This window comes from Leucopleurus acutus, assembly GCF_964270905.1.
Source record: "Leucopleurus acutus genome assembly, chromosome: 5".
Lineage (NCBI taxonomy): Eukaryota > Metazoa > Chordata > Mammalia > Artiodactyla > Delphinidae > Leucopleurus > Leucopleurus acutus.
Window position 1 is genome coordinate 55,427,269 of NC_139147.1, and position 14,714 is coordinate 55,441,982.

General features: G+C 39.9%; 1 protein-coding gene across 1 annotated transcript in view; it reads right to left on the bottom strand.

Moving 5' to 3' along the window:
- Window positions 1–14,714, bottom strand: part of MYH15 (myosin heavy chain 15) — a gene marked incomplete at both ends in the record, with an annotated part of 180,194 nt that overhangs the window by 44,144 nt on the left and 121,336 nt on the right. Inside the window, 2 exon segments of the mRNA XM_082839245.1 lie at window positions 7,558–7,651; window positions 7,657–7,683. Coding sequence (XP_082695371.1) covers window positions 7,558–7,651; window positions 7,657–7,683 — 121 coding nt within the window.

Consider the following 14,714-nt stretch of genomic DNA (forward strand, 5'->3'; position numbering starts at 1 on the left):
CCTCTGGGCCAACATCAGGCATACTAACATTTGTGCTATAGAGGTCCCAGAAGGAGGGGAGAGAGAGAGAGAGAGACATAGAGAGAGACAGAGAACATATAGAGGGAAAACACCTCAACATAATAAAGACCATCTATGACAAAAGCACAGCTAACATAATACTCAATGGTGAAAACTCAATGGTGAAGATGGCTCAAAGATCAGGAACAAAACAAGGATATTCGTTTTTGCCACTTTTATTCTACACAGTACTGGAAGTCCTAGACATAGCAATCAGAAAAGAAAAAGAGATAAAGACATCTAAATTGGAAAGGAAGAAATAAAACTGTCACTATTTGCAGATGATATGATCCTATACATAGAAAACCCTAAAGACTCCATCAAAAAACTATTAGAACTAAAAAACGAATTCAATAAATTTGCAGGATACAAAATCAATATACAGAATCAGTTACATTTCTGTACACTAATAACAAACTATCAGAAAGAGAAATGAAGAAAACAATTCCATTTACAATTGCATCAAAATGAATAAAATAACCTAGGATTAAATTTTTTTGTTTGTTTGTTTTGTGGTACTCAGGCCTCTCACTGTTGTGGCCTCTCCTGTTGCAGAGCACAGGCTCCAGACGTGCAGGCTCAGCGACCATGGCTCACAGGCCTAGCCGCTCCGTGGCATGTGGGATCTTCCCGGACCGGGGCACGAACCCGTGTCCCCTGCATCGGCAGGCGGACTCTCAACCACTGCGCCACCAGGGAAGCCCCCTAGGATTAAACTTAACCAAGGAGGTGAAAGACCTGTACTTGGAAAACTATAAGACACTGATGAAAGAAACTGAAGATACAAGTAAATGGAAAGATATTCTATGTTCATAGATTGGAAGAATTAGTATTGCTAAAATATTCCTACCCAAAGCAATCTACAGATTCAATGCAACCCCTATCCAAATACATTTTTGGCATTGTTCACAAAACTAGAACAAATAACCCTAAAATTTGTATAGAACCACAGAAGACCCAGAAGAGCCAAAGTAATCATGAGAAAGAACAAAGCTGGAGGTATCATACTCCTTGATTTCAAACTATGCTACAAAGCTACAGTAATCAAAACTTTATGATACTAGTACAAAACTAGACACATAGTTCGATGGAACAGAATAGAGAGCCCAGAAATAAACCCACACTTACATGGGCAGTTAATTTACAACTAAGGAGCCAAGAACATACAGTGGGGAAAAGACAGTCTTCAATAAATGGTGCTGGGAAAACAGGAAGTTAAATGAAAGGAATCAAAATGGACTATTTTCTCACACCATGCACAAAAATAAATTCAAAATGACTTAAAGACTTAAATGTAAGACTTGAAACTATAAAACTCCTAGAAGAAAACATAGACTATATACTTTTTGACACTGGTCTCAGCAATATGCTTTTGGATCTCTTTCCTCAGGCAAGGGAAACAAAAGTAAAAATAAACTAATGGGACCTAATCAAACTAAAAAGCTTTGGCACAGCAAAGGAAACCATCACAAAATGAAAAGACAACCTACTGAATGGGAGAAGATATTTGCAAATGATATATACAATAAAGGGTTAATACCTAAAATATACAAAGAATTCACACAACTCAATATCAACAAAACAAAAAATCTGATTTAAAAATGGGCAGAGGACCTGAATAAACATTTTCCCCCCCAGGGAAGACATTCAAATGGCCAACAGACACATGAGAATATGCTCAACATCACTAATCATCAGGAAAATGCAAATCAAAAGCACAATGAGATATCATTTCACACCTGACAGAATGGATACATCAAAAAGACAACAAATAACAAGTGTTGGTGAGAATGTGGAGAAAAGGGAGCCCTCATGCACTGTTGATGGGACTGTAAATTGGAGCAACCACTATGGAAACAGTATGGTGGTTCCTTAAAAACTTTAAAAAATTTTAAAACCTTATACAATCTATCAGTTCCACTTCTGGATACTTACTGGAAGAAAATAAAAACACTAATTTGAAAAGATATATGCACCCCTATATCCATAGCATCATTATTTATAATAGCCAAGATATGGAAGCAACCTAAGCTGTCTTTCAATAGATAAATAATGAAGATGCAGTGTGTGTGTGTGTGTGTGTGTGTGTGTGTGTATGCAATAGAATATTACTCAGCCATAAAAAATAGTGAAATTATGTCATTTGCAATAACATGGATGAGCCTAGAGGGTATTATGCTAAATAAAATAAGTCAGACAAACAAAGACAAATACCTTATTATTTCACTAATACGTGGAATCTAAAAAAAAAGGAACAAACACAACAATACAGAAACAGACTCATAGATACAGAGAACAAAGTGGTGGTTGCCAGAGGGGAAGGTGGTGGGAGGGTTAAGTGAAACAGGTGAAGGGGATTAAGAGGTACAAACTTCTTATTTTAGTTATAAAATAGGTAAGTCATGGGGACATGATGTACAGTATAGGGAATATAGTCAACGGTACGGAAATAACTTTGTATGATGACAGATGGTTACTAGACTTATTGTGGTGAGCAATTTGAAATATAAATAAATATTGAATCACTATGTTATATACCTGAAACTAATATCATATTTCACGTCAACTATATTTCAATAAAAAAGGAAGAAAAAAGAAAAGTCTTCAAGAATTGATAGCCATCAAGCTTATGATGGTAACTAACTGTTTTCCGAAATCTAATTTTACCTAAAAGCTCCATTTTTATTATTGGCAACAAATATTGTCAGCTGTTTTCCTTGTAGTGACAGGCTCACTTTGTTCATTTTTGAGAAAATATCTGCAATATCTAAGTCTGAATAAGCATAGTTTGTCAAATGTTCTTTCAAGTAAATATGATTCTTCCTGAAAAGATTGCTAGTTCAACTCAGAACTTGCACAATCACACATCCTACTTCAGTATGAAATGGAAGTGCTTTATGCATACTTTTTGTTTTGTCACACAGAATATTAAAAAGATATATACTCGGGGTTGAGATGTAGTATAATTAATTTTTACTTTTTCATTAAAGACATTCTTAAGTAAAACTGACTTTTTTTATTTTAAACTGTTGAGTATGGACCAGCGAATACAATGATTATAACTACAGTGTGGTGCTACTGCCTCAGCTTGTGATAAAGCTCCAGCAGTTTTAATCGTCATTGCTTTTGCACCATCAATAACAGCAGCAAAAGGATTTAAAAAGCAAACAGAATCTTAGTATTAGAATGAAATAGTTCTAACCTCTTACTTAGTTCCCCTAAAAGAGTCTTGACAATTGCTGGGGTTGCATAGACCAAAACTGAGAAGCTCTGGGTGATACATCATATTTAAAAGTTTTCTGGGGAAATGCCAATCCATTAGGGCAGCAGTCCCCAACCTTTTTTGCACCAGGGACTCGTTTTGTGGAAGACGATTTTTCCACAGACGGGGTCGTGGGGGATGGTTCAGGTGATAATGCAAGCAATGGGAAGCGATGGGGAGCGGCAGATGAAGCTTTGCTCTCTCGCCCACCACTCACCTCCTGCTGTGCGGCCTGGTTCCTAATAGGCTGTGGACCGCAGCCCAGGGATTAGGGACCCCTGCATTAGGGGGTTAAGACAAACATATCACATATTTTATAGAACTAGGACCCACTTAACATGGCTTAATTGTTCACATTTACTATTGGTCTCCTTTGAAAGCAGAGTATAATCAGTGGACAGGACAGGCCATGAGAAAGAAACTTTGGTGATAGTAGCAAAAAAAGCAGCAAAAAATCTGGAGCATAGACCTAGTGAGAGGAGGGGAGGTTTGGATAGGTATATACCTAAAATTTAATTTGTACAAAAGCCAAAAGGTAAAGCTAAGAATAAAGGAGGAAATAAAAGGTCCTGCATCCTAAGCAGAATTATCATCTCAGATCCACTTTCATTTCACTCACCCACCAATTTCCTCATCAAAAAAGTGAGTAGAAAATTAATGCCAATAGGTAGAGAGGTAGGCAATGCCTATGAAAAAACTTGTATACAATACTACCTTCAGAGCTGGACAAAAAGGTATACTCCAGCTTAGTCTCTGAACTGAACAGTCCCCACGCAGACTACATCCTAAATGGCACAGAAGATCAAACTGGGAGTTTTGTAATGAGGCCAAGTGTGATACACCCTGTCACCAGCATAAGAGTCCTACTTAGTGTCCCTGCTAGAATCCAAAACTCTTTCCTCTTCTAGATTTCCAGGTTTGTTATTTTGCCAGTTCATTTTAATTTAGCTTTGACTCTAGATTAACATCTAGAAAAAGAGGTGTCCATAGGCAGGATAAATGGTTTTCACTCTCGTTTTAAAGTGAGTGCCTCTGGGCATCAAGAACACATTGTTTATTTTCATTGACCTAGGAATTCTATCTTTGGGAATATATTACTAAAAATAATTCTAATTACAGACAAACAGCTAGTCACATGCTGTTCATAGCAGACAAGCAAGTTACAGGACAAGATGAAGTAACCATTGTCCATCTACTTGATGGATTCGAAGCACTCTTGTAAGTGACTGAGTATGCAAGATACAAAAAAGCTCATGACAAACTGAAAATGAAAAACCTCAAATAGATTGCCACCATGTAAAATATAGGAAAAAGATCTAACTAACAATAGTGGTTGACAGTTAAGAATAAGTCAACGGAACATTGTTCTACTTTCCATTGATCAAATGTTTGTGGATCTCCAATAAGTGGCAGGCATTGTTCTAGATGACTGACAAAAATCAGTGATCAAAACAAAGACCCCTGCCCTTGTGTAGGGTACATTCTGGCAGGTGGAGACATGACAAACTTATTTATTATGTCAAGCATGTAGCTTCTTTGAAGGTATTAAATGCTATGAAAATAGAAGCACATGGAGAAAACTGGTTGAGAGCACTCAAACGTCACCTTCCCAACAAGGCCAATCCTGACTCCTCCCAGATCTATTTGATTAACCCTCATCTTTAAGTCTTTTCTGAAATAGTCAGGACAAGGGGAAATAGTCAGGGCAAGACTCTAGGGTGGGAGTGTGCATGGTATGTTCAAAACACAGCAAAGAGGTCAAAGTGACCAAGGCAGAATGAGAGAAGAGAAAGTAGAAGAGGTCAGAGAGATAATGGGGCCCAAGCATCTGACCCTTGTAGGCCATTGTACAGACTATGGCTTTGTTTTGTTTTTGTTTTTGTTTGCAGTACGTGGGCCTCTCACTGTTGTGGCCTCTCCCATTGTGGAGCAAAGGCTCTGGACACGCAGGCTCAGCGGCCATGGCTTATGGGCCTAGCCGCTCCGCGGCATGTGGGATCTTCCCAGACCGGGGCACGAGCCCGTGTCCCCTACATTGGCAGGTGGACTCTCAACCACTGCGCCACCAGGGAAGCCCCAGACTATGGCTTTTACTGAGTGTAAAAAAGGGGTGTGGGTTCATACTACCCGAGGCAAACTACAGATTCAATGTGATCCCTATCAAATTACCAGTGGCATTTTTCACAGAACTAGAACAAAAAAATTTTTAATTTGTATGGAAACACAAAAGACCCTGAATAGCCAAAACAATCTTGAGAAAGAAGGACATGGCTGTAGGAATCATGCTCCTTGACTTCAGACTATACTACAAAGCTACAGTAATCAAAACAGTATGGTACTGACACAAAAACAGACATATGGATCAATGAAACAGGATAGAAAGCCCAGAAAAAAACCCACACAATACGGTCAATTAATCTATGACAAAGAAGGCAAGAATATACAATGGAGAAAAGACAGTCTCTTCAAGAAGTGGTGCTGGGAAAACTGGGCAGCTACATGTAAAAGAATGAAATTAGAACATTCTCTAACAACATACACAAAAATAAACTCAAAATCGATTAAAGACTTAAATGTAATACTGGATACTATAAAACTCCTAGAGGAAAACATAGGCAGAACACACTGTGATATAAATCACAGAAGTATCTTTTTGCATCTGTCTCCTAGGGTAAAGGAAATAAAAACAAAAATAAATTAATGGGACTTAATTAAACTTAAAAGCTTTTGCACAGCAAAGGAATCCAGAAACAGAGGAAAAAGACAACTCTCAGAATGGGAGAAAATATTTGCAAACAATGCAGCCCACAAGGTATTAATTTCCAAAATATACAAACAGCTCATACAGCTTAAAATCAGAAAAACCAACAACCCAATCAAAAAGTGGGCAGAAGACCTAAATAGACATTTCTCCAAAGAAGACATACAGATGGCCAACAGGCACATGAAAAGATGCTCAGCTTCACAAATTATTAGAGAAATGCAAATCAAAACTACAATGAGGTATCACCTCACACCAGTCAGAACTGTCATCATCAAAAAGTCGACAAACAATTAATGCTGGAGAGGATATGCAGAAAGGGGAACCCTCCTACACTGTTGGTGGAAATGTTAACTGGTGCAGCCACTATGGAGAACAGTATGGAGGTGTCTAAAAAACTAAAAAAAGAATTACCATATGATCCGCAATCCCACTCCTGGCCATATATCTAGAGGAAACCAATGTTCATAGCAGCACTATTTACAATAGCCAAGACATGGAAACAACCTAAATGTCAATCCACAACTGAATGGGTAAAGAAGCTGTGTTGTGTATGTGTATATATATATGTGTGTGTATACATATATAAACATACACACACACAATGGAATATTACTCGGCCATAAAAAAGAATGAAATAATGTCATTTGAAGCAACATGGATGGACCTAGAGATTATTATATTAAGTGAAGTAAGTCAGAAAGAGAAAGACAAATATCATATGATATCACTTATATGTGGAATTTTAAAAAATGATACAAATGAACTTATTTACAAAACAAATAGTAGACTCACAGACATAGAAAACAAACTTATGGTTACCAAAGGGGATAGCAGGGATGGGGGAGGGACATAAATTAGGAGTTTGGGATTAACATACACACACTACTATATATAAAATAGGTAAACAAGGACCTACTGTATAGCACAGGGAACTATACTCAGTATTTTGTAATACCCTACCATGCAAAAGAATCTGAAAAAGAATACATATATATGTATAACTGAATCACTTTGCTGTACACTTGAAAGCAACACAACATTGTAAATTACCTATACTTCAATTAAAAAAATAAATTTAAATAAATTTAGATATAAAAAAGAGGTGTGGGTTCATTACTGAAAATTAGGAAAGATACCTATTTCAATGAGGTAGATGTGATGAAGAGGCATGTTTGTAGACTGTGTGGACAGCCCCTACCATCCTTTGATCTTGAAAGCTGCTCCAGTCAACTGCATGTTGCATTTTCCCTTCAAGGAGGAGACCTGGGCGGGGACTCCCAAGGTGGTACAGAGGTGATCTTTCCCAGACAAGAGCGTGTCTGTGGACAAGGTAACATCAAGGGCCTCATTTGTCCCCTAGAATTTTTAAGTGCCCACTCAGGCTCAATAACTGTTTCACCATTTCAGTGGTCTCTCTACCAGTCTATGGGATTGAGACTCATAAGTGAAGCGTCACTGAAAGTTTACTTACCATTTTCACTCCGTAGCGTTGTTTTGTGTGGTGTCAGATCATTTGTCAACTGAGTCACTTCATCTAGTTTTGCATTTTCTTCATTCAAGTGCTCTCATACAGACTACAGAGCTTCTCAGCATTACCCTATGAGTTGAGAAGGAAAGATTGGACATGGTTTATAGAGACCATGCTGAATTAGCTGCATAAGGAAGGAGGGGAGGGGTGGTTCCTGGGACCCTTGTGCTTTCCTCTGCCCTGAAAGCCACAGCCAGCATTGGGAAACCATGTCTTCTAATTTAGGAAAGCACAATACACTCAGGGTCTGGGCCCCTCAGAGGCCCAAACTTTTCAGATTATAGGTATTAATGGAGAAATGACTCTTTGGGTATCGGGGACCCTCTCTAGAATTCATTGCTTTTCTGAAGAAGAAAACGTGTCAGTGATGAAGTACATATTCACTTCCTGACATTGTATTATATATTTAACCATGTACGTATTAGGAGCTCAGTTAACAAGGGGGTAGGCTCAGAGGGAAGGGAAAGGAAAGATGGGAAGAGATGGAGGAGGAAGGAAGGAAATCCAAAGGGCTGACCAAGAAGGATAGGAGAAAGCAGATGGATCTGAGCTGCAGGAGCACAATAACAGAAATTTAAACTGTCAAAACAACTGGACCCTCCCGATCACTAAGGCTGCAGGCTCCTGATTACCCTGTTGAGTTAACATTTCAATCCTAAACTCTAACTCTCAGAATTGTTCATGTTTGAAGAAATGGATATGCCACGTGGCCTTTGCACTTCTACCTGGTTAAGTAACCAATCTAATCATCAGACTCTTGCCACACTCTGGAAACTAATGCCAATACCATGAAACCCAATATTTTCAGGACGAAGAGCTGCCAAATGTAAGGTGGTGCTATCCTCTTTACCTAGCTATAATTTGCATTCTCATTATTAATATGGTCAGAAGTCATAAAATGACACCGGTGGTACTCTAGAACCACAGTTCCATAGATTTCACATAGCTGTGTTTGTGTTTTGCTCTTTACATGTATTAAATCACAATTCATAAAATTGAATCACATAAAATTGAATCACAATTCATAAAACAGCCCTATGAGACTTTCATCTCTATAAAGAAATAGTACTATGGAAAAAGTAGGAAGAGGAGAGACAACTACAACAAAGAAAGGATCACACTAATGGCATTCCAAGAAAATGGTGAAAACTGTGAAATCTGGTAGTGAGTCTAATAGTTTCCATGTTAAATTAATTTTTATGATATAGCAATGGCCAAGGACCAAAGACATTTCAAAGATCACACCAGGTTTGGTCCTCTGGGAAACTTCTGAATCAGCAAATATTGGAGCTCTTCTGCTGGAGCCTATGCTCTGTTGAAGACTGTTCTCTTTAAGCTTACCCTAATGACTATTTTAAACTCTTTATGAAAGACTCCTAGATTACATCTTATATTCCCAAGGCCAAATGTAGTGCTTGACACAAAATAGGCACTTAATAAATGTCTAGGATACTCAAATTACTGCAGACTTTTGTGAGAGGTTGGCCAACAAACCCACCACAGTTTACTTAGAAGTCACCTTCAAGTTTTCCTTATAAACCCCAACCCCCAGACTTGTTTTGTTTTGTTTTTTTAACTGACTTGGGATATTATCCACTGATTAGCAAACAAGGGAAGAGGCACATCAGGTGCCTGCCCATTTGGAGGCTGACAAGGAATAGTTCTATTCTCAGATGTTCCATAGCACACCCACGCTTAGTGGTGGTTATGAAACCAGACCTGGCAAAGATTCAACGATCAGCTCTCTCTACAATGCCGTCAGCGTCATGTAGTTTAGAGCACTGATGGCAAATGCCAGCCACACTCAATTATCCACATTCTCCACTTGCTACTAGAAGCTATAGTAGTGACACAGGTAACAGTTTTTAGATAGTCTGTACTTTCTAATATTTCAAAGGTTGAATATGTTTGCTCCCACTTCTGAAAGTCATTTGATAGTCAAAGTTAGCACACTTGCTGTTTTCCTCACAATATTCCTCAAGAACTCAGATTGCCTCTGTTTTATAAATGAGAAAACAGAGTTAGAGAGGCTAAATACCTTGCCCAAATTCACACAGCTAGTATGCATTGGGTTTAGGATTTGAACTGATAATTGCCTGTGCAGATGCAAAAAAAAAAAAATAAAGTCAGGCACTGGATACCTAAGCATCCATTGTATGATATAACAACAAAGGAAATGTTAAGGATGAATTGACTTAACGTCCTAGTTGGATCAAATTGTCATGAATCCTGGGTCCCAGAAGAAACTGGATAAAATTATGATGACTCTGTGAACCATCTTTATTTTATGTTCTCTCCAATAATAAATGACCCATGAACTGGGGCCAAGAGGAACACAGCCAGATGGGAGAAATGCCAATTCTGCTTGTGGTCATGAGTGTGCTCTGCTACACGCCTGTTTGCTGAGGGTAAAAGAATACAGATCTCTATAAGACAACTTAGTCAGTTTTGTGGATATGGCAAGCAAAGGAGCCAGAGAATCCCCGGTTTTCAAGAGAAGCTGGCTGTGCACATCTGCAGAGTAGGCAGCCACTGGGCACACAGGAAAGACACTTGCCCTCAGGCACTGCTTCAAATGGTAGTTATCCATGGGCATTGTTTACACTGGTATAGTATTTTCAATTGAAAAAGTATTTTCATAAGCAGGGTCTGCAAAAGACAATGAGGTTGTTCATCTAAAGGTGGCCTGTACAGAGGTATAACATTCAAAGGGGTGGTACCTTCAAAAGAACTTCAAGTTTAAGCCTAAAGATAGACACTAAATTTTGATACCAAGAAGGAAAAGGTTAATGAAATAATGCACACTCATCCTAAAGCTGGCTCTTAAAATGATGCATAAAAATGCTGCCTCCTAGAAATTCAGGAACCAATGGGAATTCAAAATGATCAAGATAATTGTGAGATTGCCTATAACTTCTAAATTTCCCTGGGCCTCTCTGTCAGCCGAATATACTTTCAAAAATGCTTCAGTTTCCACCGTACCGCGGAGTATTGGCATTTCTGGCATTATAAGTCAAGAAAAGATGAAGTAAACAATACAAGATAAAGTTCAGCATAATGGATATGCCTATGAGGGTGAACAGAATCACTTTACCCCACCAACAAATATGTAAGGCAGAATGAAGTCACCCACAGATATACACAGGATTTGGAGCTGAGGCCCAGCTCTGCCATATAATTTTTGTGACCCTGGACAAATTGTTAAACCCATGAGCCACAGAATTCGCAAGAGACATATGTAACAGATTAATGCTAGTAACTGAGTGTACAGATTATGGAAAGCATGTAGTAAACATGAGTAAAATAAGACCTAGCTTCTGCCTTAGAGATGTCTTCTACTGAAGCAAAGTGAAAAGACCATACAATGCAGCAGTAAAGGGGGACACCAAAAGTGCTACAAGAATTAAGAAACAGATAAAATTTTAATAAGAAAAGTTGAACTTGAGCATTCCAGTGGGACAGTTTAGTTGGAAAAGGCATATTGGTGGGAAAGTGGATATTTGGCTGAAATAGAGGGTCCAGGAAACAAAGTACCAGAATCTAAAATATTCAGAGAAAGTGGAGTCAGATCACAAGCCACAGGGTACCTTGAAGGGCACAAGTTTGGAGTTCACTTTGAAGCAGGGACATGATTCAATAAAGCCATCTCTCAAAATATTCATACAGATACTGTTTAAAATAGAGGGGAAAAAAAAGACTAAAAGCAAAAAAACATAATTTAGAAAACCACTGCAATAGTCCAGTTAAAAGATAATGAAAGTCATACACGTGAGTGGGAATGGAATAAAAAATTGCAAGACAGTGCAAAATTGACCTGCTGTAATAATTGACTGGAAAGCCAAGAACAGAGAGGAAACAAATAACCAATTCTAGGCTTAGAGTCTGGGTGATGGAAGAAACAAGGTGCTGCTGGTAACAAAAATGTCCACAGGAAATGTGTCAGCTTCAGGAGAAGGGGATAAGTTTGGTTTTAGACATGCTAATTTGAGGAAAGGGAGACATTACTGAATTTTGAAAGAACCAATTAAGAAAATTCTTTTAAGAGAGACCTTCAAGATGGCGGAGAAGTACGACATGGAGATCACCTTCCTCCCCACAAATACATTACAAATACATCTACATGTGGAACAACCCCTACAGAACACCTACTGAATGCTGGCAGAAAACCTCAGACCTCCCAAAAGGCAAGAAACTCCCCACGTACCTGGGGAGGGCAAAAGAAAAAAGAAAAAACAGAGACAAAAGAATAGGGACGGGACCTGCACCAGTGGAGGGAGCTGTGAAGGAGGAAAGGTTTCCACACACTAGGAAGCCCCTTCGCAGGCGGAGACTGCGGGTGGCGGAGGCGGGAAGCTTCGGGGCCGCGCAGGAGAGCACAGCAACAGGGGTGCGGAGGGCAAAGCGGGGGGATTCCCGCACAGAGGATCGATGCCGACCAGCACTCACCAGCCTGAGAGGCTTGTCTGCTCACCCGCCGGGGTGGGCGGGGCTGGGAGCTGAGGCTCGGGCTTCGGTCGGAGCGCCCGGAGAGGACTGGGGTTGGCAGCGTGAACAGAGCCTGAAGGGGTTAGTGCGCCACGGCTAGCCGGGAGTGCGTCCGGGAAAAAGTCTGGACCTGCCGAAGAGGCAAGAGACTTTTTCTTGCCTCATTGTTTCCTGGTGCGCGAGGAGAGGGGATTAGGAGCTCCGTTTAAAGGAGCTCCAGAGACGGGCGCGAATCGCGGCTATCAGCGCGGAGCCCAGATACGGGCAAGAAATGCTAAGGCTGCTGCTGCTGCCACCAAGAAGCCTGTGTGCGAGCACAGGTCACTATCCACACCTCCCCTCCCAGGATCCTAGGCAGCCCACCACTGCCAGGGTCCCGTGATCCAGGGACAACTTCCCTGGGAGAACACACAGCGCCTCAGGCTGGTGCAACGTCACGCTGGCCTCTGCCGCCACAGGCTCTCCCCGCACTCCGTGCCCCTCCCTTCCCCCCGGCCTGAGTGAGCCAGAGCCCCCGAATCAGCAGCTCCGTTAACCCCGTCCTGTCTGAGCGAAGAAAACACGCCCTCAGGCGACCTACATGCAGAGGCCGGGCCAATCCAAAGCTGAACCCCAGGAGCTGTAACAAAGCAGAGAAAGGCAAATCTCTCCCAGCAGCCTCAGGAGCAGCGGATTAAATCTCCACAATCAACTCGTGCCCTGCATTTGTGGAATACCTGAATAGACAACGAATCATTCCAAAATTGAGGCAGTGGACTTTGGGAGCAACTGTAGACGTGGGGTTTGCTGTATGCAACTGACTGGTTTCTTGTTTTATGTTTATCTTAGTTTAGTATTTAGAGTTTATTATCATTGGTAAATTTGTTTATTGATTTGGTTCCTCTCTTCCTTTTTTTAAAAATATATAGATATATATATTTTTTTCCTTTTTCTCTTTTTGTGAGTGTCTATGTGTATGCTTCCTTGTGTGATTTTGTCTGTATAGCTTTGCTTTTAACATTTGTCCTAGGGTTCTGCCTGTCCTTTATTTTTTTTAATAAAGTTTTTAGCACTTGTTATCATTGGTGGATTTGTTTTTTGGTTTTCTTGCTCTCTTCCATCTTTCTTTTTTTAAAAAAAAACTTTAATTTTTTATTTTTAATACTTTTTTTAGGTTTTATTTTAATAACTGTAATTCTTTTTATTTATATTTTTTCTTTCTCTCTTTTTTCCCTTTTCTTCTGAGCCATGTGGCTGACAGGATCCTGGTGCTCTGGCCTAGTGCCAGGCCTGTGCCTCTGACGTAGTAGAGCTGAGTTCAGGACATTGGTCCACCAGAGACCTCCTGGCTCCATGTAATATCAAACGGCAAAAGCTCTCCCAGAGACCTCCACCTCAACACTAAGACCCAGCTCCACTCAACAACCAGCAAGCTACAGTGCTGGACACCCTATGCCAAACAACTAGCAAGACAGGAATACAACCCGACCCATTAGCAGAGAGGCTCCCTGAAATCATAATAAGGTCACAGAAACTCCAAAACACACCACCGGACGTAGTCCTGCACAACAGAAAGACAAGACCCAGCCTCATCCACCAGAACACAGGCACCAGTCCCCTCCACCAGGAAGCCTACACAACCCACTGAATCAAACTTACCCACAGGGGGCAGACACCAAAAACAATGGGAACTACGAACCTGCAGTCTGTGAAAAGGAGACACCAAACACAGTAAGTTAAGCAAAATGAGAAGACAGAGAAACACAGAGCAGATGAAGGAGCAAGGTAAAAACCCACCAGACCAAACAAATGAAGAGGAAATAGCAGTCTACCTGAAAAAGAATTCAGAGTAGTCATAGTAAAGATGATCTAAAATCTTGGATATAGAATGGACAGATAGAATGAAACGTTTAACAAGGACCTAGAAGATGATGAACAACAAACAATGATGAACAACACAATAAAGGAAATTAAAAATTCTCTAGAAGGAATCAATAGCAGAATAACTGAGGCAGAAGAATGGATAAGTGACCTGGAAGATAAAATAGTGGAAATAACTACTGCAGAGCAGAATAAAGAAAAAAGAATGAAAAGAATTCAGAACAGTCTTAGAGACCTCTGGGACATTAAATGCACCAACATTCGAATTATAGGGGTCCCAGAAGAAGAGAAAAAGAAAGGGACTGAGAAAATATTTAAAGAGGTTAGAGTTGAAAACTTCCCTAATATGGTAAAGGAAATACTCAATCAAGTCCAGGAAGCACAGAGAGTCCCATACAGGATAAATCCAAGGAGAAACATGCCAAGACACATAGTAATCAAACTATCAAAAATTAAATACAAAGAAAAAATATTAAAAGCAGCAAGAGAAAAGCAACAAATAACATACAAGGGAATCCCCAAAAGACTAAGAGCTGATCTTTCAGCATAAACTCTGCAAGTCAGAAGGGAGGGGCAGGACATATTTAAAGTGATGAAAAGGAAAAAACTACAACAAAGATTACTCTACCCAGCAAGAATCTCATTCAGATTTAACAGAGAAATTAAAACCTTTACAGACAAAGGAATGTTAAGAGAATTCAGCACCACCAAACCAGCTTTAAAACAAATGCTAAGGGAACTTATCTAGGTGGGGA